Source organism: Salvelinus alpinus, chromosome 1 (genome assembly GCF_045679555.1).
Source record: "Salvelinus alpinus chromosome 1, SLU_Salpinus.1, whole genome shotgun sequence".
NCBI classification, from domain to species: Eukaryota; Metazoa; Chordata; class Actinopteri; order Salmoniformes; family Salmonidae; genus Salvelinus; species Salvelinus alpinus.
Genome location: NC_092086.1, coordinates 47,662,739 through 47,683,116, shown reverse-complemented (window position 1 = coordinate 47,683,116; position 20,378 = coordinate 47,662,739). Strand labels below are relative to the sequence as shown.

Below are 20,378 nucleotides of genomic sequence, written 5' to 3'. Positions count from 1 at the left end.
ACTAGCAAGCAACGAAAACATGTATTGTGTAAAAGAAAGTCCACAGATCAAACATGATTTTTACTAGTGCCATAGCCTACAGCGCTCTACACCCCACCGCATCTAGCAATTAGCTGGTCCAGCACATAAGGACATTTAGACAGAGGAGGAGATGTATACTGAACACAAATATAAATGCAACATGTTACAATTTCAAAGATTTGACTGAATTACAGTACATATAAAGAAATCAGTAAATTGAAATAAATTCATTAGGCCCTAATCTATGGATTTCACATGACTGGGAATACAGATCTCTGTTGGTCAGATACCTTTTTCTTTTTTAAAGGTAGGGAAACCAGTCAGTACCTGGTGTGACCACCATTTGCCTCATGCAGCGCGACACATCTCCGTTCGCATAGAATTGACCAGGCTGTGGATTGTGACCTGTGGAATGCTGTCCCACTCCTCTTCAACAGCTGTTGCCATTGAAGTTGCTGGATATTGGCGGGAACACGATGTCATACACGTCGATCCAGAGCATAGCAATGGGTGACATGTCTGGTGAGTATGCAGGCCATGGAAGAATTGGGGACATTTTCAGCTTTCAGGAATTGTGTACAGAACCTTTCGATATGGGGCCGTGCATTATCATGCTGAAACACGAGGTGATGGCGGCAGATGAATGGCTCGACAATGGGCCTCAGGATCCCGTCAAGGTGTACCTGTGTAATGATCATGCTGTTTAATCAGCTTCTTGATATGCCACACCTGTCAGGTCGATGGATGATCTTTGCAATGAAATGCTCACTAACAGGGATGTAAACCTTATTTGTGGACAGAATTAGAGAGAAATAAGCTTTTTGTGCATATGAAAAATTGAACAGGTGCCCCTTGTGCTTGGGAAAATAAAAGGACACTCTAAAATGTGCAGTTTGTCACACAACACAATGCCACTCGTCTCAAGTTGAGGGAGGGTGCAAATGGCATGCTGACTACAGTAATGTCCACCAGAGCTGTTGACAGAGAACTTAATGTTTATTTCTCTACCATAAGCTTCCTCCAACATTGTTTTGGAGAATTTGGCCGTACGTCCAACCGGCTTCACAACCGCACATCCAACCGGCCTCACAACCAATGACCACGTGTAACCACGCCAGCTTCTTCACCTGCGGGATCATCTGAGACCAGCCACCCAGACAGCTGATGAAACTGAGGACTGTTTCTGTCTTTAATGAAGTCCCTTTGTGGGGAAAAACTCATTCTGATTGATTGGCCACCCATGGCTGCGCCGCTGCTTAGTCATGTGAAATCCATAGATTAGGGCCAAATGAATTTATTTCAATTGACTGATTTTCTGATATGAACTGTAACTCAGTAAGAATTTGTACATTTGCGTTTATATTGTTGTTTAGTATAGATTTCCAAAGCTGGTATAAGCAGGTCCAACTCCACGCAGCAAAGACACTTGCCTTCAGAGGTATACCACCAGTTCCCAGAGGTCCTGAGTCCCATCTCAGCTGCTGGTTGAATATCTGCCTGAGCCCCTGTCTGCTCCATCTCACCCTCTCCTTTCTCTGTCATCCTCAATTCGTTGAAGATCTTCGTCTGTGTATGCCGGATCAAATAAATAAGGCTCGCCTGCAAATTCAAACATTTCCTCATATTTTCTAGTCAGATATGTTGGTAGCATAGTAAAAAAGAACAAATAATTAGCTTGCTTGATAGATTAGCGGCCAGCAGCAGCTCTGCGTTTACAGTGGACACGTTGTTGTGGACTGGCTAGTGTGTTTTTGAAACACGCCCCCCCTAACTTATAGGTGTGCAGTAGTCACTGAGGTATAGGCAGAAGCGAGAGGAACAAGGAAGTAAACGCATGCACGCCAATATGCGCACTGTAGAAATGATCGCCTAAGTTAAAAAATATTATAAAGTTGTGGATAAAGTTCAGTATGACAAAATGTCATGTGTACAACATCTAAAGTCCTGCATCAGGATACTGAGAGATTTGCCGTTTGTAAAAGGACGTATTTGGAGCATCAGTTCATGTTTTCTGGATGCCTTGTAACTCCAGAATAAGGCTCAGGAAGTCAATTGCTGGTGGGATAAGTTTCTCAAAATCAAGTGAAATTGCAAATACAACTGTCTGGAAACTTCTAGAACATGCTATTTACATCAAAAATACAGATTATGGTCCTAAATAGTGAAATTCTTCTTTAAGATGAATGCACTAACTTTAAGTCACTCTGGATAAGAGCGTCTGCTAAGTGACTAAAACGTAAAATCGGGCAGCCAGATGACCTTGGGGGGCACAACCTCAGGTCAAAGGTCATACATCAAGGTCTTAATGACCTATTAGTGCCGGGCTCTATCTCCTGAGGAACAGAGTTACAGTATGAAAATAATGCAGAAAAGAATGCAAATAATGCCTAACAGACTAATCATCAGCTAACACATGGCACATTACAGACATGACTGGGTCTCATTCACACTGACATGGCCCACAGCTTGCTTTGGTTAGGACAGAGTTATCTCAAGAAATTTGAGAAATAACTTTTGTAGTTCGGGGATAGTACATTCAATTCCTTCAGCATGACTTAATCTGGGGTTATCTTGAGATGTGTAGGCTGGATGAAGTGTTTGGTCAGCAGGCCCACGGCCCAGCATTAAGTCTGATAACTGACAGGTTATCTTGGTCCTAGAAGCTGTGAATGAGCAGCTCTGGCAATCTCCCTTTCCCTTCTCCCTGAGCACTCAACTGACAGTCACACCCAGTGCCAGAAAATACAGCCCTCTTTTTAGAGCCTGTTGTGACAACTGTCGTCGTGATACCCATAGCAGCTGACAGGGAAGGGGAAGCCATCTGTTAATCGCATCCTCCTCCATACACTTTGGAAGCAGACAAGCTCATTTTGGAAATCCCCATCTCCTGTGATTAGCTAACTTAAAATGTCCATAGTTTCTGTTTGCTGTTGCACAGGCCAAAGCCATAACGGCCACACCGTAAATGGGCATTATGCTCCCCCTCACAAACACTTAATTAGGAGAACCGGAAAACAGGCCTAGATGAATAGCTATGATTATGATGCAATTTATGAAATATGGGATCCCTGTTATGACTCGGTTTAAAGACCACTGTCTTTAATCCATCTCCACCCATCCCTGGAATCCATACATGTCACGTCAGAAGGTAACAGTGGCTGTTTCTGCAATGGGAAGTCAACATGACAACCGTTTGAGAAATATAGCCTGCAAGAGTAGTTGTTAGTCACCCCTCCAGTCTCAGTAGGGACTAGGTCTATGCACTGTACCATGCCTAGGGAACCACGGTTAATAAGAGTCTCGAGTACTCTTGCAAAGGCTCTGCACCAAACAAGTTTAATAGGCATAGTCAGTGCATCGGGGTATAACATTGCATTGGTCTATGCTGATGCCTGCCCCATTTATTCAACTCCCCAATTGCATCATCCCAGAATATTATCATACATCAAACAGCAACCCACTGGCAACTCCTTTGTTTACAAACGTATAATGTTTGACAGACATGTATAACTTCTGATTCACAAGACACAGTTCAAGTAAGTGTATGTCATAAAGTTACCTGTTGATATGACGAGTCCTCCGGGCGAAAATCACTGTTTGTCTGTTCGAATTGAAGGTTGAAATGAGGGAGTCGGTGTAGCAGGTTGACCCACCACGGCGGTGAGTAGTTGACAACCGCTGCCATGGTATGAGGGCTGTGGACGCTTTAGGGAAACTGTGATCTGTGTGGTCAGTCAAAAATGAAATAATGGACTGAGCCCGCGTCATAAAGTTATTGTTAGCAAGCGGTCCAGCAAAACCAAAGAGATCCTATGTCCGAAAGCAGAACGTCAGACCTAATGCATTGTGGTCCAACGTTAAACTGTACCCGAGATATCGGTTGTCACTTCTTCCCTACGGTACTTACAAAAGGGTAGCTAACTATATCCATTGTCATATAACACTCCCATGTTCACTTCTGTCATGTGTAATACTAAACTGTGTCAAAATAGCTGAAGGAGGAATAATGGGCTACCCAGTCAACTAACGTTAACTTCACGAACACCCCCACGCCGATGACAGTCCATCCACCTTGTTGTAGTTGCCTGTCTGTCTGGATAACTACTGTACAGATGACGTAACGTTATTTGGCTATCTGGATAGCTTCCCAACTCAACATGCAAGTAACCTTAGCTAGCTAGCCGGCTAACTATTGTTGTTGAGCAATTCTACAGAACGCATCCATTCCAATCAAATACTTTCGTAAGAAAAAATGCGTAGCTAAAACATTTGATTGATTCTCAATAATTCCTTCTGGATTATAATTTGACTGTCCTTTCCTCATTATCAGTCATAGCCAGTTGATTGTTCCTCGTGTTCCAATTTATAAAGCTAGCAGCAGGCTAGTTGGCTTGCTAACTAGCTTAGCGGATATATTCGTGCTCCGTCCGTGGTTGCTCCAGTTCCATTTGCGCCCTTTGTCTTTTCTTCAATTTTCCTAAATGCTTTGATGGTGACCAAGTCTTTTATTGTATTGCAAAGTAGTTTAAAGTCGACAATTCCTGTTCATTCACTAAAGATAAACAATAATCCGTTGAACTATTCAGGGGACTACGACGCTGCAACCTCCACACCATCCGATGCAGATTGCAGTCCCGCTCGCACCCACAACAACCCCACTCCTCACGCAGCGCCGCTGTCTCGTGTAAATGATTTGTGTGTAGTGGCCTCTGGTGGCGAGATGGTGAAGCTACACACACCCAGGCATATTTTGAGTAAGAGCGAGTTATCGAGTCAACCTGCTGAGTAAAGGGATAAATTAACAAACTATTGGGCTCTATCCAGGAAATCATTGACACACACACTGTACAATAACAACATTTTTATAATTATCAATTTAGGGTCCTGCTAATTACTTGACAGTTGTTTTCTCTCCTTCGGGATCTATTGGAGGAGACAAATCACCCTTCAAACTTTTAGACCATCTCAACCCATTGACCAACAAGTAAAAATAGATTACAATGTAATCATATACACATTTGTATATCAATATCCAATAAATAGATTTGGTGCACTGGTCCTCAAAGAGATGTTCTTTGATTTATTTGGCTAGAGTTTTTTCAAATCAAGTTATGGTTAGGCAGAGGTGGAAAAAGTACTCGATTGTCATACTTGAGTAAAAGTAAACTACCATAATATAAAATGGCTCAAGTAAAGTGAAAGTAACCCAGTAAAAAACTACTTGAGTAAAAGTACAAAGTAAAAGTAAATGCTATTGATCAAATTCCTTATATTTAGCAAACCAGATGGCAGAATTTCCTTTTTTATTATTTTTTTTGACAGCCAGGGGCACACTCCAAAACTTAGACATAATTTACAAAGGAAACATTTATGTTTAGTGTGTCCACCAGATCAGAGGCAGTACGGATGACCAGGGACTTTCTCTTGATAAGTGTGTGAATTTCACCTTTTTCCTGTACTGCTAAGCATTCAAATTGTAACTAGTACTTTTGGATGTCAGGGAAAATGTATGGAGTAAAAAGTACACCATTTTCTTTTGGAATGTAGTGAAGTAAAATTAGTCAACAATATAAATAGTACAGTAAAGTACAGATACCCCAAAAAACTACTTAAGTAGTACTTTAAAGTATTTTTACTTAAGTACTTTACACCACTGCGGTTAGGCTATGTCATAATTGCACTGTTTCCAAAGTTGGACTGAGAGTGGGAATGCAATTATATTCGAGGGCAGAGGCATATTTGAGGTTTTTCAAGCCTTTGTGGGGGAGGGCCCATATACAATAGCACTTGTTCACCTATGCTCCTATGTTCTGGATTCCTAATATCCAGTTTGCAGTAATCCAGGTCTTGTCTAGTGCCTACAATAATGTTTGGACATATACAGTATTGCTGCATAAAGTCTGAAATCTGGCAAAAGTCCAAAGTTCACTACAACTTTAAGACAGGAAATTATTCGGGTTTTTTTCTAAAGGAAATCACATGGAGGTGTTGTCGTGCTCACATGACAATCTGAACTATGGCAGGCGAGCTCAATGAAGGTAATTTGCTAAATACATGTTATGTTCCACATCTTTATGTTGGATTTAAGAATGTGTTTTCGACTTTTTGTAAACGTTCTACGTGGCGAAATAATGGTTTTTTTGGGGGGGGGGGTACGTTTGTTCATTGAATTCAGACTAAGAGAACGCGGTGTGAAGTGTTCAGAGCTAAATAGTGCAGCCTACCATTCGTGATGTAACTATAAAACCTGGCAACTTAAGATAAACAGTAATATAGTAGGTTTACAGCGAATTGTAAAATGCAGGCTACTCATCTGAGCATTCGATTACAAGTTTAGCAAGGGTGTTTAGTTTATTAGGATCCCCATTAGCTACTGCACATGCAGCAGTTACTCTACCTGGGGTCCACATAAAATATACAAGTACAGAACAGTAATAGACAAAAACATAAGATAGGTGTAATTAAGGGTGATTTGACAGAGAACTCGTTTTTTTTATACAGTAGGGTGGGCTGCTGTACTGTTGCATTGGTCTGCTCATTGTCATGTTCTCACCTGTTATGGATGTTACCTGTCCCATAGAATTACAATCTAGATTATATTTCTATGACCTGTCCCAACTCACGTATTCAACGTTCCATAGCAAAGGACTAGCCTGGTTGTCTTCTGTTTAGCTATTATATTCCACTACTTGCCTCTCCTGTCATTTGCCTAAGAGACTTTAGGCACTCTTCATATGAACATTCTGTCATTAAGATTTGATCCTGATTCGATAACCCTCACAGCTATCATCCAATCACAATATTTATGCAAATTATACTAATAGAAAAACATTAATTTAATTCATACATTTAATTAGAAACATTCTAACATTGGGTATACTGATGTAATACATGTCATTGTAAACATAACATTGGGTGTGGGGAGAGCAGAGGATTCCCGGTTTGCTTTTTTTTTTACCAGCCTCTTGGCAAATGACAGGAGTGGAAAGTTAGTTGGTACCCAGACTATCATAGGAAAGTTGTCGATAGTTTATTTTTAATTTTTTTCATTATGAAAATGACATGTAATGGAAATGAGGGATACAAAGAATAATGGAAATGAGGGATACAAAGTATATTGAAAGCAGGTGGTTCCTGCGTTAATTAAGCAATTAACATCCTATCATGCTTAGGGTCATGTATAAAAATGCTGGGCAGGCCATTATTTTGGCTACCCATCCCACAGAGCACGATTGGCCACTGAATGGTTTGATGAGCATGAAAACGATGTAAACCATATGCCATGGTTGTCTCAGTCACCAGATCTCAACCCCAATTGAACACGTATGGGAGATTCTGGAGTGGTGCCTTAGACATTGTTTTGTATTCAGGACATGAAGTTTGTTTCTTTGCCACATTTTTTGCAGTTATAATTTAGTGCCTTATTGCAAACAGGATGCATGTTTTTGAATATTTTTTTCAGTACAGGCTTCCATCTTTTAACTCTCATTTAGGTTAGTGTTGTGGAGTAATTACATTGTTGTTGATCCATCCTCAGTTTTGTCCTATCACAGACATTAAACTCTGTAACTGTTTTAAAATCACCATTGGCATCATTGTGAAATCCCTGAGCAGTTTCCTTCCTCCCTGGCAACTGAGTTAGGAAGGACGCCTGTATCTTTGCAGTGACTGGGTGTATTGACACACCATCCAAAGTGTAATTAATAACTTCACCATGCTCAAAGGGATATTCAATGTCTGCTTTTTTTTACCCATCTACCAATAGGTGCCCTTCTTTGAGAAACATTGTAAAATCTCCCTGGTCTTTGTGGTGGAATCTGTGTTTGAAATTAAGTGCTCGACTGAGGGACCTTACAGAGTGTGTGGGGTACAGAGATGAGGTAGTCATTCAAAACTCATGTTAAACACTATTATTGCACATAGAGTAAGTCCATGCAACTTGTTATGTAACTTGTTAAGCAAATCTTTACTCCTGAACCTATTTAGGCTTGCAGTAACAGTGGTTGAATGCTTATTCACTCAAGACATTTCAGCTTTTCATTTTTAATTAGTAAACATTTCTAAAAACAAAATTACAATTTGACGTCATGGGGTACTGTGTGTGTGTGTGGACCAATGAGACAAAATCTCAATTTAATACATTTTAAATTAAGGCTGTAACACAACAAAATGCACTGTAGATCCAAGTTGGCTAGACTTTAAATATAAAGATGATCTGGCTACTCACTAGCAGGTGGGCTTGTGCTTGAGATTGTTTATGAGATCTGTGTTAGATGCACTATGCAGAAATCGCTCAGCCATTTCCTGGTTACTAAAATTTGAATAGTTGCCTAATTTCAGTTTGTGACAAAACAAGCAAATATAGTGTAGAGCATCATTGTACCATCTAAACCACTGTGAAATATATTTTCCATAAGAAAAATATTGTATTTTCAGCGGTTTGAAATTGATGTACAAAACCGAAAGTAAAAAACACAAAAACGAAACTTAAGTACAGGAAGCATAGAAATAGCGCAAATAAAATAGATCTACCGCTTCTTAGACTTGCTTTCCATGAATGACAGATCTATAACTCACATTTCTATGTGAATATGCTGGGTTGCCCAAAAAGTTAAATTTTACACCTTTATTTTTCTATAATGCCTGTTACGAAAAGTTGGTCATTATTAGTGGATGTGCATTGTGCGTAGTTCTGGTAAAAAGTATAACAAAAATGGCATTTTCGTAGACTCATTTGAAAGCCAGATCAGTGATTTTGCAAAAATGCAGGTTAATCTATTTTGATAAAATAATTATATTATTAGTGGCTCCTATGTTGAAGGCTTATTTTTTAGCCTAGGTATAATTTTATAAGCCCTGAATTCAGCCCTACCTGCACCTTAGAGACTGCTGCCCTGTGTACAAAGTCATTGAACACTGGCCACTTTAATTATGTTTACATACTGCTTTACCCACTTCATATGTATACTGTATACTGTATTCTAGTCAAGGCTCATCTTATATAACTACTGCTGTACACACCTTTTCTATTCATATACTGTCCATATTTTCACACCATTATATGAATATACACTGAGTATACCAAACATTAGGAACACCTTCTGGCCCATGTTGATGCTGGCCCATGTTGACTCCAATGCTTCCCACAGTTGTGTCAAGTTGACTGGATGTCCTTTGGGTGGTGGACCATTCTTGATACACACGGAAACTGTTGAGCGTGAAAAACCCAGCAGCGTTGTAGTTCTTGACACAAACTGGTGTGCCTGACACCTACTACCATACCCTGTTCAAAGGCACTTAAATATGTTGTCTTGCTCATTCACCCTCTGAATGGCACACATACACAATCCATGTCTCAAGGCTTGAAAATCCTTCCTTAACCTGTCTCCTCTCCTTCATCTACACTGATTTTAAGTGGATTTAACAAGTGACATCAATAAGAGATCATAGCTTTCAGATGGATTCACCTGGTCAGTCTGTAATGGATAGAGCAGGTGTTCTTAATGTTTTGTACACTGTGTAAAATATCTATATATATCCGGACTCTGACATTGCTCATTCTGATAATAATTTTGGAGTGTGTGTGTTTCTGTATTGTTAGGTATTACTGCACTGTTGGAGCTATACACAAGCATTTCGTTGCACCTGCGATAACATTTGCAAAATATGTGTACGCGACCAATACATTTGATTTTGTTTAGGTTAAATGAAATCGATTTTGTTAATGATGTTTAACCACAAATCATGCAATTAATAAAAATGTCTTCATCCACATAAATCCATGCCTAATGGTTTGTGCACCTTCTCTGTCAGGATCAGTCCCTCCGTACTACAGGGAGGTGTACGAGGCCATCCGGAGTAAGATAGATGAACGAGTGCAGGTGGAGGTCTTTCAGAGGTTGCTCAGTAGAACAGATCTTCCCAGTGCTGTGCAGGGCCAGGTGAACACAACTTTCTCTTTACTTGTTGACACATCTATGATTTAGAATGCCTGCCAAATGTGGAAAGGGAGTTCTGGCTGTTTGTGTTTTTTTTTAGGCTCAAGTTTTTGTTGTTATGAAACAGAAGCACAGACTGGTTTGTAATGTATTAGACCTATGGGTTTTCTATCCTCTTCCCTTCTTGGAACTCCAAGAAAAGTGAACAAGAAATTCTGCAGAATAGGAAGTAGACGCATAACAGAAAATACTTGAAAAACATCTAGAGCTCTTTGATACAAACCATTCAACTCTATTCAAAGACCCTCTCAAGCCTATATTTGTTTTACCACTAAGTACTAAGGGGGTAATTGCAATACTAGTTCCAACACCAGTTATTAGAAAGGGTGGTTTCTGCTAACTATCTCGTTGCTGCCATTTAATTAGTGGTATTTGCTTCAGTAAAGCTTACTGAAAAGTGATGGTATTTGAGGGGATGGCGTTTAAAAGTTGTGCTATTCAAGAGCACATGGGACATGAAAAATACGACATGTTACACATTATCCATGGAAACGCTTCATAGATGCATTTCAGCTGAGACCACATGGTTCAGTTTGATGTTTCTTACTGCATTATATCATTACTGAAGTGTTTTCTGCTTTTTCTTGTCAACCACTGCTGAATTTAGACCTTGGATTGGGCAATGACCTGTTAAGAGAGTCCTGTAATGTCCTTGTCTTTTTCAGATTGCTGAGCATGTTGACTACACTGATGGATTCTTAAGCAAGTTGTCCCTATATAAAGCACTGGCGTTGATTGCGCTTGCTCAGCAAGGAAAGCAACCAAGCCCGAAACTCTTAGAGAACTGCATACAAGGTAAGCCTTTGAACTAGTTGTTTACAAGTGAGGACACAGCAGTAAATGTGTAGCTTAATGAGTAGCTTGACTGTTTAGTATATAAGGTCAAAAACCTTTGTGACCCCTATAAACAGCTTGTGTGAGAAAGTTCAGTTCACTATATATTTCTTGTGTGAAGTTGAATATGCATGTGACAAGCACATTGCATTTGCACACAAAACAAGCAAGTGTGCTGTGCTAAAAAGCTGGTCCTAGTTTTATCATAGTGTGTTGTATTTGTTGGCCGGTTTCCTCTAACCTCTGGGCATTGCGTCCGGGAATACACCAGCTCCTTTCCCATGTCTCTGTTAAAGACCTTTCCCTGCCCTTTTTTATTCCTCTGAAACAGCTCTGTGAAAATCATCCCTCTCTCTTAAGTACACTTGTATGTCTTGATTGTATGAATCAATTTACTTTCACATTCTGCGGCTAGGTTTTTGTGCAGAAAAGCATGAGTGTTACAGTGTACAGTACCATGAAGTTGGAGAGGAGTCGTCGTCGTCTTTGGTTTTTCAGAGGTAGCCATTACTCCGAACACAGCCCTGAGTTAGAGCTCTGTTCCAAAGCTCATATTATTATTTAGGGCCCTCTGTGTTATTTCAAGTGCTGCCAATATGGCAGCTGACTGCTTTCTGTGAAATTGATGTCACGTTTTCTCTGCTGAGCTATGGTAGAGCTGGTTTCCTGGTTGTTGTAGGAGGACTATTAACTCTGCTCATATCTCTGTGGAATGTCAAGGAGGGTTACATTCAGGATCACATGAATCACACCATCATAATTGTTTGAAAGACTTAAGAGACATTTGAGTTTAGGGAGTCATGTGTGCTTTCTAATGGTGTCAAGTCTAGTTTCCTCAATATTACGAAAGGTGTACCTCAGGCATTGGTATTGGGACCTGTGCTCTTTACTATTTATATATAGTGCTGTGTGAAAGTATTTTTCCCCCTTTCTAATTTTCTCTACTTTTGCATATGTTTGATACTGAATGTTATCAGATCTTCAAACAGATCCTAATATTAGATAAAGGGAACCTGAGTGAACAAATAACGCAACAATTACATACTTATTACATTTATTTCATAAATAAAGTTATGCCACACCCAATGCCCTTGTGTGAAAAAGTAGTTGCGTCCTTACTCTCAATAACTGGTTGTGCCACCTTGAGCTGCAATGACTCCAACCAAACACTTCCTGTAGTTGTAGTTGTTTATCAGTCTCACGTCACTGTGGAGGAATTTTGGACCACTCCTTCATGAAGAACTGTTGTAACTCAGCGACATTTGTGGGTTTTCAAGCATGAACTGCTTGTTTCATGTCCTGCCACAACATCTCAATTGGGATTAGGTCTGGACGTTGACTAGGTCATTCCAAAACTTCAAATGTATTGCCTTTTAGCCATGTAGACTTGATTGTGAGTTTTGGATCATTGTCTTGCTGCATGACCAAGCTGCGCTTCAGCTTCAGCTCACAGACGGATGGCCTGACATTCTCCTGTAGAATTATCTGATACAGAACAGAATTCATGGTTCCTTCTATTAAGGGATGTCGTACAGGTCCTGAGGCAGCAAAGCACCCCCAAACCATCACACTACCACCACCATGCTTGACCGTTGGTATGAGGTTCCTACTGTGGAATGCAGTGTTTGGTTTTCGTCAGGCATAATGGGACCCATGTTGTCCAAAAAGTTCTACTTTTGAATCAATCATAGAACATTCTTCCAAGAGTCTTGATGATTATCCAGGTGTTTCCAGGTGCTTTTTTGGCAAACTTGGATAACATAGGGTCGCATTATGCCTGACGAAAACCAAACACTGCATTCCACAGTAAGAACCTCATGACAACGGACAAGCATGGTGGTGGTAGTGTGATGGTTTGGGGATGCTTTGCTGCCTCGGGCGATGTGAGATACTAATCAACAACAACAGGAAGCATTTGGTTGCAGTCATTGCAGCTAAAGGTGGCACAACTAGTTATTGAGTGTAAGGGGCAATTCATTTTTCACACAGGGGAATTGGGTGTTGCATAACTGCGTGAATTAAATAAATAAAATAAGTATAACTTTTTGTGTTATTTCTGAGTTCTGAGTTCCCTTTATCTAATATTAGATTTTGTTTCAAGATCTGATAACATTCAGTATCAAAAATATGCAAAAAATTTAGAAAATCTGAAAGGGGGCAAATATTTTTACCAGACTGCAGCAAGCCACTACTCTTAAACAGTTGGATGCCGTCTACCGTAGCGTGTTTCACTGACAGTTTTAATACTCATCACTGCATCATGTATCAGAAGGTTGGCTGGACCTCACTAAAATCCTGTAGATCACTTTATTACTCCTTTCTTGTTTACAAAGCTCTGTTCCACAAGATTCCATCATACCTCACTTCCCTGTTGAAATATTACAATAGGAGATAACAATCCCGTTCCGAGGTTTTCTTAACTCTTGAGGTCTCGGTTGTCTCCACAAAGTTTGGTAAATTTGCCTTTAGTATTCCACAGTTATGGAATACCTTACAAACAATTTCCACCTGGATTCCCTGGTGCCGATAGGGCAGTTTAAAACTCTGTTGGTAATTAAGTTCACGCAAGTGTGTCCTCAGGGCACCATTGCAAATGAGACACTGGTCTCCATTGGGCTCCCTTGATTAAATAAAAGTAGCCAAAAAAATGTGAATGGGAGATTTCAAGTGTCTGAGGGATCAGAGGGCAACTAAGGGAGGTGAAATGTCAAATGTACACTGGAACATGCTTGCTTTTCCCACACAACATGGATGTTTTTTATATTCGAACCTGCACTACAGGAAATCATAAATTATGTCTATTAGTTCAATAGAGCTGAATGTGTACACTTTGTCTGTGAGCATAGATGTGCTGATTGCCTTCTAGAGAAATGAGTAGATGAAAGCATTGGTTACTCATGTTTGATTTGACAGAGTTCCCTAAGCCCCAACTTGGTGAGTTCAAGGACCTCCAGACTCTGAGGATGCAGCCAACTCAGGAGAGCCCCCTCACGGTGTCCCAGACCCTGGGCAAGCTGCTTGCCAGGGATACAGTCCAGGTGGAGCTAATTCCTGAAAAGAAGGGTCTGTTCCTCAAACACGTGGAGTACCAGATCACCAGCCAGGTGAAGGCTGCATTTAATTACATATGAGAGTAACATAAATGGGCTTTGTTAGAAGAACAGTCAAGGAATTTATTCATAGAAAAGGTCAAGCACATACTTTACCAAGTACGTATTTACCTTTTTACTTTGTATAGGTCACAATTGTGCATTACAAGCAACATATTTTTTTATAGGAATTTTGATCATAACTCCAAAAAGCCTGTAATTCCCTCTGGCTATGTTCCTGGCTCCTCAATTATTTCTGCAATTTTGGCTTGGTGAAACGAATGGCTTTAATGCTTGTTGGTAAGGGTCCATCTAAGAATGAATGTATACATACAGTACATTGCATCGCTTACACTGGATGCCTAAGCTGAACAGAGCTGGTGTTGTTTCTGTACAGTGAGCATTCACAAACAGTATGAATTAAAGCCAACCCATGACAAACACATCCATTGTCAATATATTTGTTGAATTCACAACCCAAAGCATTATGTTATTTTGCACATCTTGGTTATTCACAGATAATATTTGTTTGAATTTTTTCAGCATTTTAAGACATCTGTTTACCGGCGGTACAGTGATTTCGATGTCTTCCACGAGCTCTTGCTGCAGAGGTTGGCCTACAGAATGGTGCCTGCACTGCCGCCTAAGAGAATGCTGAAAGGAGGTATATAGAGGATGTCAGTCAGAACGTTTGATTATTTGGAGGAGAGTGAGGCTTTGGTCTGTAAATAATAGTGTTCCACTCTGCATCAGAGCTGGGGTCCCGCTGCTCCAAAGAAACTCAAATTCTATTAATCCAACTTCACCTGTGTTCCCACAGCAGACATGAACTCTGTCTTTATATTACCATTATTAGACACCATTGTTATTACTTTTTTCAGGGTTGGGCGGATAACTCGAAAAATGTAATCTGTTACTTTTTAGTTACATGATAAATAATCATTTGAATTACCCCAAATAAGTAACCTAATCCAATTACATTTGGATTACTTTTGCATTACTTTCACTTCTAGCACCCAGACATATTTGAAAACGCTTAAAACTGTTGATTTAACATAGTATTCTTTAATTTAGTAACATTATTATTTCCAAATGGGGTGAGAGCATAGCTTAAAGATCCTATAATTCATGTTATATTCTATGTGTAAGATCATAGTCACAGGGCTCCATACTAACATTTTCACTTGTTGGCAACAGCCCATGATTTGGTTGCACCACAATTGCTGTGGGGTCATGAAATAGAAAATAATTGTAGCCTTATCATCTTATAAAGTAATTCAGCGTTTTTTATTCAGAGGTGTACTAGACTACTAACATGGTATGATTCAAGAAATACATGGTTTATTCTTACATCATGTTCAAGTACAACTGCATGATTCCAGCTATTTTGATTTGCAACCTAAACCGGTGATTGTCATGGATTTGGGGTTTGGCAACTAGGCAATTGTTATTATTTTTCTATGAAAATAGGGTTACAGAATTGTTATATTTTTTTGTTCAATAGATATTCATTTGTCTACATCTTTTTGGGCACTCATTTATATTTTGAGGCTAATTTTATTTGGGACTAATTCACCAGCTGAGGAAGTGGTTAGCTAGATCGCTAACTCAAAATATAGCATATTACTGATAGTTAGCCGTGAAATGTATATCTAACAGTACATTTTAATCTATATGCCTATACACCCACCTTGAATGCCCGACGTGAGTGTCCTTTGTTGAATATTAAATACAATTCAGACCAGAAAGCTTAGACCCTTTTCTTTTAAACAGTAACAACATTGGTGGCATTCAATAGTGTTTTTCCCATGATTAGGCCTACATTTTGAAATATTGCGCAATCAGAAAGCATTTCACCAAGGAAAGAGAGTTTGAAATTGCTTTGCTTCAAAGCAGCAAGAAGGACCCCTTGTAGTCCCAGCTGATTTGCATTGACCAGTGAGCCAGGTGTAAATGTTTTGGAAGCCTTACCAATTCATTCAACCACATAAGAAGCCATCCACCCTTGATGGGCGATCAGCAGAATAATAGAATCTCTGAGAGCATGTGAGAAGTGCTGATGGTGCACTAAATGACAGCAATGATGACAAAGTTTTATCGAGATGAAGTATAGATAGATGAAGTAATCCCAAAAGTAATTAGCTGTTTTTAAGAATGTATGTAATCCGATTACACTTTTTTAAAGTAATCCAGGTTGATTAGTTACTTCAAGAGCCAACCCTGACTGTATTACATAAAACGGTATGATCTCTTCTGTTTTACGGAAGCAGAACAACTGAATATGCTGGCTCTTTAACTGACCTCTGTCTGTCTACAGTCCTGACCTCTATGTCTGAGAGGGACTTTATAGAGGGAAGGCGGCGTGCTCTGGGCCGGTTCATCAACCTAGTGGCACGACACCCCTTCTTCTCCGAGGACGAACTGGTCAAGACCTTTCTCACCTTCAACGGCTCGGTACGTCTCTGCTACTGAAAATCCCACCTTGCTTCATCTCTGCTAGTTGTCTATGCCAAGATCACATTGTTCTTGGGCTTGCCATGGATAATGACCGTACTGCTCACACAACTTTACTCTCTCTCTTACTCTCAGGACGTTCAAGTGAAAATGCGTGATGCTTGCAAGAAAATGGGAGATGAATTCATGACTAATACAATGGCAACTCTGGCAAAGGTTTGTATTGTTTCTATTATGAAATAGTGCATCAAATGACTATTTGATATCCTACTGAGATGCAGCATTGTGAGTCTTGGTACATCTGTGCTGTAGGAATATCTCCCAGCTGATATCCAGGCCCAGTTTTCATCAAGCAGGGAACTGATCAGGAATATTCACAACAGCTTTCACAAGCTGCGGGACCGGGCAGAAAAGATGGCCGAGCGCTCCAAGGAAAACGCCACTGATTTGCTAATGTTTGGAAGGGAGCTCAGGTACAGAACTCAGCATTTATAGGGCATAAAGCTCTCTTTCTCTATCGCCCCTCTCTAGACAAGTGTTTTGGCCCAAGGAAACGTATTATGCTAGCTACCCCACCCATACAACAGTTTTGGGGAAGAAAATGTTGACAATTGTAAAGGATTTGTTTTCTTTTCCTTTTCAGGGTTTTCACTTCAAATCTTTTTTGTCAGCCAAGACACCGTACTGGTCCAGCTTCTCTAGTTATGCTTTCTGTTGCAGTACACTGGGCTCCGATGGTTCACCCATTCCCTCTCTGGCCTCATCCCAAAGCACCTGGGGCATTCTCCGTCAGTCTCTGAAAGGCCTTTCCGTGGAGTTTGCTCTGCTAGCCGACAAAGGTGCTCAGCAGGTACAATCCAGCTCACTGTATACGTACCACCTGCTCTACTGTGCTATTGCCAAACTCTACCTGCGTGCAAAACATAATCATTTATTCATTGATATCTTAAGGGGAGGAGAGAAGAGGACGATGTTGTGGAAAAACTGAATCTATTCTTGGATTTGCTGCAATCATACAGAGTGAGTTTGAGAAATGTAAAAAATGCAGTTACTGAAGAACTATGTGTCATGTTAATGCAATGTTACCAGTGTTATTACAAATGTACTACACAGGTATAACATAAACTTAATTTAGAGTGTTAACAATACATCTTTGACCCATGTGGCTCAGTTGGTAGAGCATGGTGCTTGCAACGCCAGGGTTGTGGGTTCGATTCCCACGGGGGACCAGCACGAAAAAGTATGCACTCACTACTTACTGTAAGCTGGACAAGAGTGTCTGCTAAATGGCTATAATGTAAAAAATAGGGTAGTTATTTCTTACCCAGTGTGTGTGTGTGTGTGTGTGTTGTTGTGTCCCATAGGATCTGTGTGAGCGGCATGAGAAGGGAGTATTGCACGAGCACCAGAGAGCGCTGCAGAAGTACGGTATGATGAAGAGGCAGATGATGAGTGCCACAGTGCAGCCCAAAGAGCAGGTGTCAGTGGAGCAACTGGAGTCTCGCATTGTGCAGGTTCCCTTTCTCATTCATTTTACCCCCTTCTCTTCCTCTCTCTCTCACTCACTCACTCAGTGTGCTTGAAAACCCTCTTCCTTCCTCATTTACTCAGGGTTGTCACACGTCAAATCAACACTGTTGACATTATTTCATCTTCATTATCCTGACAGCACAGGCCCCACCCACCCTCCATCCCTCAGAGAGACTGTGTCCTCTCTGACATTGAGAGGAAGGAGGGAACAGCATTTTCCTATATGCCATCATTGGGGAGTTGATTGATACCCTGGTATAAGGATTGATGTCCTTGTATATCCTACCACATTTCTCATACTAAACCATTTTAGGACGATATTGCATTTGACATTTCAGCCTTTAGAATGGATCTCATATGTCATGTTTTTCAACACGGACTTCTACAGACAAGGCCATGACAGCATAGTCTTATGATCAATGAGGCTGTTCCTCTTGATAACCATCATATGGTTGTGGTTTGTGAAGTAATGGTTTGTATCCTCCCCTAACAGCAGGAGAATGCCATTCAGACCATGGAACTGCGGAACTACTTCTCCCTGTTCTGCCTTCACCAGGAGACTCAGCTCATCTTCACATACCTGCCCATCACCTCTCACATCCTGGGAGCCTTCGTCAACTCACAGGTCCAAGGTCACCAAGAGGTGAGACTCACCTGGAAATATACAGTGTCAGGCATGGATTTCTAGGATTGACTTGAAGTAGTAGAGCACACAGTTAATTTGGTTGATGTGTGTGTGTTTATTCTAATCTTTAATAGATACACAATTATAAGATGATCGTCTTGGAATTTTGGTCAGAGGATGCTTTCACTGTAACAGACTACTTTGTTTGTTCAATAACTAGATGGGTGCAGTGTGGAATGATCTCCAGCAGAAGCTTGGGTGTCTCTTCGGTGTCGATGAAATGCAATCCCCTCCTCTTACACCCAAGTAGACACCCATGTCCCCTTCTCTCTCAACAAGCGATGAATATGCTGCTTTGCAAGCCAAGATACAGTCACTCTCAGAAGGGACTGATGGTGAACTGTTTTCATAAAACCTTGAAAAACACTACAAACTGTGCCTTAAGTATCAATCAGTGGTGAGTAAATGTAGTTTACCTTTTTTTCCCTTTGTGGGACAGTTTATCCACCTTTTGCGGAAAGATGCTTTGAAGTATAGGGAGCGCTACTTTTTTTCTCTGCTACCCGGCGATCAGTTTACCCACCTTTTTTTGTGACCACTATATCACTGATTTCAATGAATGGATGTGGTCTGCAGCTCGAGATATATTATACTGTACGTGCATCCTCACTAGGGATGTCACAGAGGTTGATCAGTCAAAGGGGCTCATTGGGAAGTGGAAGAGTGCTTTGAAGAATGTGTACTGCTGCCTTGCTGTATGAGAAGAGGAAAATATGGATTTCATAATTGATATTTAGGGAACATTTTGTTGAAAAGCTGGACCTTTTGTGTTATTTTGTAGCTCACTGCCTTTACCATATGAGGGACTTCTTACCTACACTTCTTGGAGGATCATTTGCCTATGTTGAGGTATAATGTAGTGTCTCATTGCAGGCAGACAAATGTAGGAATGTATGTGCATGTAAGAATGCACTAATTAAGCTGATTGAAGATGTTGCCACACAGGGAAGATACGTTTCCTTGCCGCAGCCAGGTGGTGGCAACATAACCTTTGTGTTTAAAATGACTAGCGTAAATGTTTAGAAAGATTCTAATCAGGGCACAGCCTCATTTCTGATAAAGACAGGCAAACCAATATATATTAAAGTAAATGTAGTAGCAGCATGCTATTCAATGGTTTGTTGTGAAGTACAACATAAGTATTAATCATCCTGCTGACCACACTTGTGCAACTGGGCTTGCTAGCTTGTTGTTGTCTTGATATTCATGCAAAGGACTTCAGATTCCTTGCTTCAATCGAATCTTAGTTGCAGTACTGTGAAAAGCTACTTCAGTTTCTACGCCTGAGCCGAGCAAGTTATCAAGAGGAAGAAGTTTGATAAAATGTAAATAATGTATGATTTATGGCTGATATAACACTCCACCTGACCAATGGTGAACATACCAAAGAAACATGCTACAATGCCACACAGTCATTAGTGCAATTATGAAGTAATTATCCTGTAATATTTTATTTCAGGTAGAAATTAAATGTGCTCTGTGTTAATGCTTCTGACATGTTTGCAATGTTTCAGTTTCAATTAAGCTGCGAAGGTGGTTCAGTGTTTACTTAATGTAGATTTGAAGAAAACTAGATTTCATATTTTTCTGTGTATGTAATATTCAAGAATATTCTGATTTATCTTTTCAATAATATACCCAATGATTTATTGTCCTCTTATTCAACAGTATGCATTGATTCCATGTCTAAAGCATAAGATTATGTTGGTAAAGTTACTCATTATTCGATCTGATGAAGAATTCAGTTTTCCACTCACAATTTTGAAG

The 20,378-nt window shown here is 40.2% G+C and overlaps 2 protein-coding genes across 3 annotated transcripts in view; one reads left to right on the top strand and one right to left on the bottom strand.

The window, feature by feature from the left end:
- Positions 1-4,676, bottom strand: part of LOC139578336 (protein tweety homolog 3-like) — a 60,654-nt gene extending 55,978 nt beyond the window's left edge. The window contains exon 1 of one of the 2 annotated variants that reach the window (XM_071405798.1): positions 3,581-4,676. In XM_071405798.1, coding sequence (XP_071261899.1) covers positions 3,581-3,789 — 209 coding nt within the window. In that variant the 5' untranslated portion in view covers positions 3,790-4,676. The remainder of the gene's footprint in view (positions 1-3,580) is intronic. The other variant, XM_071405789.1, reaches the window with a different exon arrangement.
- A 1,276-nt stretch (positions 4,677-5,952) lies between these two features.
- LOC139578314 (sorting nexin-8-like) lies at positions 5,953-20,276 on the top strand. The gene is made up of 13 exons (XM_071405732.1): positions 5,953-6,059; positions 9,835-9,962; positions 10,685-10,814; positions 13,767-13,957; positions 14,486-14,606; positions 16,260-16,396; positions 16,532-16,612; positions 16,709-16,869; positions 17,117-17,246; positions 17,348-17,416; positions 17,761-17,910; positions 18,420-18,569; positions 18,772-20,276. The coding sequence occupies exons 1-13, from the start codon at positions 6,038-6,040 to the stop codon at positions 18,859-18,861; spliced, it is 1,560 nt and encodes a 519-aa protein (XP_071261833.1). The 5' UTR covers positions 5,953-6,037; the 3' UTR covers positions 18,862-20,276.
- The last annotated feature ends 102 nt before the right edge of the window (positions 20,277-20,378 follow it).